We start from the raw sequence: 7,060 nt of genomic DNA, 5'->3' as shown, positions 1-7,060 counted from the left end.
TTGTGATTACAGTTGCACAAGCGACGTTAAATGAAATTGAATGATAGTTTCACTATTATCTTTCGAAACACATAAAATCAAAGTTTATTTTGGTATCGATTTTAAAAATTAATTTTCAATTTTTTTTGTATTAAAAATAAATTTTGCTTAAGAAATAAATAGATCTGTTTAATGAATCTGATCCGCACAGAAAAGAACAGAAGAGATCCGAAAAGTAAAAGTTTTTTTGTTTCATAAAAAAAACTCGCCCCAACTTGTTCTACAATCTGTCATTTTATGTTTCATGAAATTGTTCAGCACAAAAAAGTTCAAGTTTTTCTGCTCCTACTTTTGGGGTAGAGCAAGTGAGTGAAAAGTGTCAATTGTTAGCTGTTTGTTTGATTGTAAAAAAAATAAGAGAAAATAAAATTTGAAAAAGTGAATTTCTTAAGAATTTTTGAATACCTAATAACAAAAAAAAAAAACAAAATTCCAGAAATATTAAAAGTGCTAGTACCTAAATCAATTATTTTAGTAAAAAATCATTTCAAGAAAAATGATTTTTGAATTTAAAATTCTGCAACAACTGATACAACTGAACTTTTCTGTACTTTCTTGTTCTGACAGTATTTACAAACTTCTGCTGATCTAATCTGTTCTGTCCTAGATTTTTTTCACTAAACAGACCTAATATAATTTTTAAAAATTTGTCAAAATTGACATCTTCTGAATTGTGAAAGTTCAGAAAATCTAAAAAAAAAACAGTATTTTTTAAATTCTCGAGTTTATGAAGTGTATGTTATTTTATTACCAAATCTAAATGTTTTATAAACATTGGAAATGCTTGAATAAGTGTAAACATGTAAACGAAGTTTGACCAGAAATTATCGAACGAATTTTTGCAATCGTTCAAGTTAAAAAAAAAACGTTTTTTTTACCTGCAACCCAATTTATTTTATACCAATATCGATCATACAAAAAAATGTCAAGTACAGGAGTTTGTGTGAAAGTGCATGTGCAAATATGTATATGTTAACCTCGCTAAAATTTGAGATCTGGAAAATTTGATCTACAATATTGAACAAAAAAATAAACAAGTTGCATATCTCTATAAGCAAATTGATTCTCGAATACCGGTATTTTTGCTGCGACCTGTGAGATCAAGAATAATTAACTTTTGGTGGCAAATGGAATTTCACTGAAAACACTAGACGACAAAAATTGGGTACCTACACTAGTTTAAAAAATTTGCATAAGTGCCTAAGGGTAATTTTTTGTGAGATTTTGTTTAGAGTTTGTTTAGGAAAAGCTTAGTGGTGAGTGTCTGAATCATTACAAGCACAGAAAAACAACACACATTAAGATAAAACAGAGTTCCCAAAAGAATAAAGGCATTTTTGCAACAAAAACACACAAAATATTGAAAAAATGGTGGTCTCCTCTATCGTCATCAATTTTTTTGACTTTGTTCTTTTCAAAAAAAAATTCGCAGTGGCATAATGTTTTATACATTTATACAACCGTAATAATACTGTACTGCACAGAAAAAATAAAACAAAATTAGTTCTAGTTAAAGAATTAGTGACAAATTTTTGAAAATTTTCATCGTTCATAATCATGTGGCCAACTACTGTATTAAAAGCATATTTTTTCAACTAAGCAAGTTCCTTTTTTTAAATTTTGATAATTTAAGGTGGAACTCTCAGTTCAAAGTGTTTTTCACGAAATCTGAAAAAGAAAAATTAACAAAAATGTAATATATTAGAACTTGGTACCCAAAAATTTACCTAAACAGTTCCACCAACTTGCGCCATTTTGTGCTACGATTTGTTTTTACTTGCTCTATAGGGCAAGTATTGGTTTCGTGTAGAAAAAAAAATTTGAGGTTTTAATCAGAACTATCTGTACATCGAGCTAGGGCCTAAACGAATGGACGGAATTGCTTGAAACTTGGTACAGATGATTTTTAAGTTATTCCCTAGGACCGTTTTTTTTTATTTTTTTAATATTAACGCATATCTCCCATATAATGTTTTCGAGGTATTGCAACTTTCTCGAAAACGGCTCTAACGATTTTAATTAAATTTGGTATAGGTAATAGACTTATTGATTCTAACAAAACTGCGTTTTTAGTTTTTCTCAAAAAATGCGGAGAACGGAAACATGGCGTTGCCGTTTTTCAAAAATTGTCATGTTTTTTAAGTTCATATATTTCACCAAAGCATAAGTCAATTTTATTAAAAATTTACAGACATAATTTTGAAGTATAAAATGTAAAAAAAAAAAATATTTTTAAAAACATTTTTGAAAAAAAAAATTTTTAATTTAATTTTTAAACTTTCGATTTTTTTTTTCTCGACACTAAATAAAATCTTAAGTTTCCAATAGACTTTCAAGATAAAGGTACTGTGAACTACAAGAGCAAGTCGTGCAGTCGTGCATTTTATTTTTTATGCATATTTAAAAATAATGTACCCATTTTTCTTCCGATACTTGACTCCGAAATCTTATCATCCCATATGTAAAATTTTGACATTTATTGAATTGTAAAAAAAGGTGAACCTGGTATAAATATTAAGTCAGCTATAAATTTGTTTTGATTATTTTGTATGCGTCTTAACTGTGGGTCACTGTGGCGTATGTGTAACTTTTTTTATATTGAAATATCTTATTGGTTACTAAAAATTGTACTGTATGCATTAATTACACTTTTTAAGATTCGTATTCATTTAAAAATACCAATTAATAATTTTGATCACCTTTTAGGGTCAAATACCTCTATATTATTATCGATCTGTGTGTCAGTGCGTCTGTTCGTCGTCACTTCCATTTGTAGGTACATGAAGCTGCAGCATAAACGGGTTCACGGTTTTTTTTTTTAAATTTTATACCTACAGATAATTTTTTCTTCATTTCCTAAGCTGTTTTTTTTTTTTTTTTTATTATCTCACTACTTAAAAAGTGTACCTCCAATACAAATGTTTTGATTTATTGCGATTTTCGCAAAAACGCAAACTGCGTTTTTAGTTTTTCTCAAAAGATTCAGATAGTGGAAATTTGTGCCTCTTGCAAGGAAAAATTTATAGTGGTTTGAGTCAAAGATGCTCAAAACTGCATTTCGTAAAAAATATAATGATAGAAGCTATTTTTACTTGCTCAGGGCAAGTATTGGTTTCGTGTAGAAAAAAAAATTTGAGGTTTTAATCAAAACCAACATTACGATGATGGAGAAGATCAAAAAAGTTGTTTTCGTCGTGCCGTCCGTCGGTCTGTGCGTCTGTGCGTCCGTGCGTCTGTGCGTCTGTGCGTATGTGCGTCTGTGCGTCTGTGCGTCTGTGCGTCCATCTGTACATCGAGGTATGGCCTAAACGGATGGATGGATTTGCTTGAAACTTGGTACAGATGCTTTTTAGGTTATTCCCTAGGACCGTTTTTTTTATTTTTTTAATATCTCCTTTTTAACGCATATCTCAAATATTACGTTTTCGAGGTATTGCAATTTTCTCGAAAACGGCTCTAACGATTTTGATTAAATTTGGTATACGTAATAGACTTATTGATTCTTACGAAACTGCATTTTTAGTTTTTCTCAAAAAATGCCGAGAACGGAAATATGGCGTTGCCGTTTTTCAAAAATTGACATGTTTTTTAAGTTCATATATTTCATCAAAGCATAAGTCAATTTTATTCAAAATTTTCAGACATCATAGGTATTGAAGTGTAAAATGTAAAAAAAAATTAAAAATAAAAGTTTTTCAAAAAATATTTTAAAAATTGAATTTTTTTAACTTTCGATTTTTTTTTGTTTTTATTTTTTTTTCTCCACAAAATCTTAAATTTCCAATAGATATTTAAGATAAAGACACTTTGAACTACAAGAGCAAGTACGTGCGACCCAGTCGTGCATTTTATTTTTTGTTCGTTTACATATATTTGCATTGCTAAATCCTAAATTTATTACTTTTTAAAAATTAAAATAATTACAAATTGTGAATTTCAAAATCTCTCGTTTTTAAAATGGAAAAAAAATTACACTATGAACTTTTTTAAAAAGAAAAACGATAAAAGCTTTAATTTCATGAAATTAATGTACAAAAAATAAAGAGAACCCTCTCAAACTAACACCACCTATGCCTAATACCGTACAGCTTAGTTGAACACAGTTCAACTACCCAACCATCAATAAACTGATTTAAGTGTGTATCCTGCTCAACACCTTTTTTTTTTTTTTCTCAAAGACTTATCAAACTGTCTCAACTTAACCATTTTTGACCTACCTCACCCTAAAGTTTTCTACCCATGGATAATTTCTGTTTCATTTTCTTTTTTGTATGCTTTTCATTTAAAGGTCAACTATGGTAAGAATTTCATTTCTCATTCCGTTCGTTCCTGCGCAAGACCATTCCTTTTCCTTATCACTAAAAAAGAAACCCTTATCCCATTTCCATTTCATTCACAATATGTTTCGATTTCATTTTACCCAATTCACATTCATCCCTTCGTATTATCGAAATAGGGTGGTGTTTCATATTATTCCACAATATTTTTTTTTTTTTTTTGTATACAACCCTCTCTTGGCTTCATGTTGGCTATACCAGAAAACCGAGACCGATACGGGCACATTTCTGAATGGGAAAAATTGGATAAGAAAAAAAGCTAATGCCAGTTCCGTGTTATGTGCTCGCTTATAAGGATGTGTTGCATACGGCGGGCGGTTCATATCTAATCGGAGAAAACTACTAACTATGCTTTAAACACATCATCATCATTTAATTCGATATAAAAACAAGTGAATCAAAATAAATAATAATTTTTCGTGTCGTCGTATCCTTATTCGAAGGAGGAAATTTAAAAAAAAATCAGGAAACTATTTGATCCTTAAAAAAAAAATAAAATAATAAATAAGGAAAAAAGGTCATAAAAATAAAGAAAAAAAAATTGAAGAAAAAAAGTTTTTTTTTTTTTTAAAGGACTCTTAAGGAAACTTTAATTGTGCCTTTTTTGTCCTGAAAACAAGCTTAAGTTTTTTTTCAAATTCTAAGAGCTCCCCATATATGTGCATTTTTGGGTGTTCTTGACTTTTTTGGCGGGAATACTGTTTCAAATTCAATTTTTGAAACTTTAAATTATCTCTCAAAGTCCTTTTTCAAGACGTACAGTCGCCCGCCACCTTACCCACCCTCTCCCCCATCGTGTAGACATCTTTTGTGTTCGTTCAAAAAACTTGTGTAAGTTCCGACTTTTATCTTTCGCCTGCTGTGCTTCAAGAACTCACACATTTCCTGCCTTCTCCGTCAGTGGGAGCATAGGAAAATCTTGATGAAAACTTGAGTTTTCCTCATAGCCAAACCGAACCAAACGGGGGATAGTGAGAGCTGCTCTTGGGGCTGTATGCTAGCTGTGTTGGGGTGCTCTCCATGGTCCAGAAGTGGCACAAGTGCAAGTGCATATAATAATGTGTGCTTTCTCATAAATTTTCTTCGTTGGGCAAAGTTGCATTGTGGAGTGTTTTTTTAGTGTGTGTGGGGGTTGTGTGTTTGTTTTTTTTTTTTTTTGTATCCTTTGCCGTAGTGTTTGATCCTGTCGTGTCGTCGTAGGTCTCTCTGTGTTATCCGTGGTTCGTTGTTGGCAATGTCGTCAACGAAAACGACGACGCCTTCATCGTCAAAAGCATCATCTCGTCATCCGTCGTCGTGGTTCTCGTTGTTGTCGGTCGTTGACGCGTGTTTGTTTTGAAAAAAAAAAGGAAAATCATTCTCGTCCTTTTTTTTTTTATGTTGCTTTGTGTGTTTTAAACTTAAGCAAGGATACGGGCATAAAAATACAAAGTGTATTCACCACCTGCATAGTGAATGTTAACAACAAAATAATTATGCAAAGGGTGACAAAGTAAATTGGCTGAAGTTCAGGTGTTGGATCACAAAAAAAAAAAAAAAAAATAAAGAAAGAAAATGAAAAACAGCGGGTTTGCATTGTTTTATTATTTTTTTCCAATTTACCTGTGAATCTGAGCTTTAATTTTGAAAAAAATTGTGAAGGATAAAAAGAGGAGGAAAAAGGAAACAAAAACCGGATGTTGACACGATTCCCTTTTTGGTCGTCTCGTTTCAAAGTGTTTTTTTCTGAATTAAAAAAAAAAAAATAATAATATAATCCTCGACACTTGAATGCAATCCAAGGAGCAAAAAAGGATTCATATAAAAAACCCTTCCCACCTAGAATTTAACAAAAAAAAAAATTGAATTTTTATTTAAATTTCATACATAACACGTATAGTGTGCCCCCCGAGAGTGCTACATTTCTCGCCTCAGAGAGGTCCTTCCATCACCATTATTATCTACTACCCCAATCTCTATTTTCACATTTCTGATATTTTGTGTTTGATGGAAATTTTAAAAATTAAATTCGAATAAGTTGTTTTGCACTGGCAGAGAAATAAATATTTTATTCGTTTTGAGAATACAACAACTAAAAATAAAAAAAAAAATTCAATTGAATTATGAATAAATAACAAAAAAAACGTGAATGTACACAAATTTACGTCAAAAAATAAAAATTAATGTCTACACGTATAAAAAAAAAGTGTTTTTAACGCAGAATTTAATGTGAAAATATAAATATTGCAAAAAAATGAATAAAAAAGATTTCAATAAATTTACATAAAAAAATCAGAGTGTTGAAAATTTCATTTCACTAAAAAAAAAAATAAAAGAGTGTGTTGAATTTTCGTTCTTTTATATTTTCATTTGTAATTGTTGTTGAGAGTAATAAATAAAAATAAAATAAAAAAATATTAATCAAGGAAAAAAAAAAGTAAAAATAAATCCATTATGACGATGCGTGTATCTGCCAAATACAATCACCATTTGGGATTAATTATTTATGGATTACTATTTTCGATTTGTACGACAAATGCTGGAAGGATATTTGGTGAGTGTTCTTAGATAATTATTTTATTTTTTTTTGTCTTGTTGTTTTTGTTTGTCCTAAATTTCTAAGATGAATTGATATATAAATAAATAGGATGTATGTATACAAATTAATTTGCTATAACTTTTATGTGACATTTGGGGTTATAAGG

The 7,060-nt window shown here is 30.0% G+C and overlaps 1 protein-coding gene across 4 annotated transcripts in view; it reads left to right on the top strand.

Annotated features, from left to right (window-relative positions):
* The first annotated feature begins 6,534 nt into the window (after positions 1-6,534).
* LOC129913305 (tyrosine-protein phosphatase 99A) overlaps positions 6,535-7,060 on the top strand; it is a 504,456-nt gene continuing 503,930 nt past the window's right edge. The window contains exon 1 of one of the 4 annotated variants that reach the window (XM_055991907.1): positions 6,535-6,909. In XM_055991907.1, the coding sequence (XP_055847882.1) occupies positions 6,810-6,909 (100 nt within the window). In that variant the 5' untranslated portion in view covers positions 6,535-6,809. The remainder of the gene's footprint in view (positions 6,910-7,060) is intronic. The other 3 variants (XM_055991909.1, XM_055991908.1, XM_055991910.1) reach the window with 3 other exon arrangements.

Source organism: Episyrphus balteatus, chromosome 3 (assembly GCF_945859705.1).
Source record: "Episyrphus balteatus chromosome 3, idEpiBalt1.1, whole genome shotgun sequence".
Classification (NCBI taxonomy): Eukaryota; Metazoa; Arthropoda; class Insecta; order Diptera; family Syrphidae; genus Episyrphus; species Episyrphus balteatus.
This window is presented reverse-complemented; position numbering and strand designations above follow the sequence as displayed.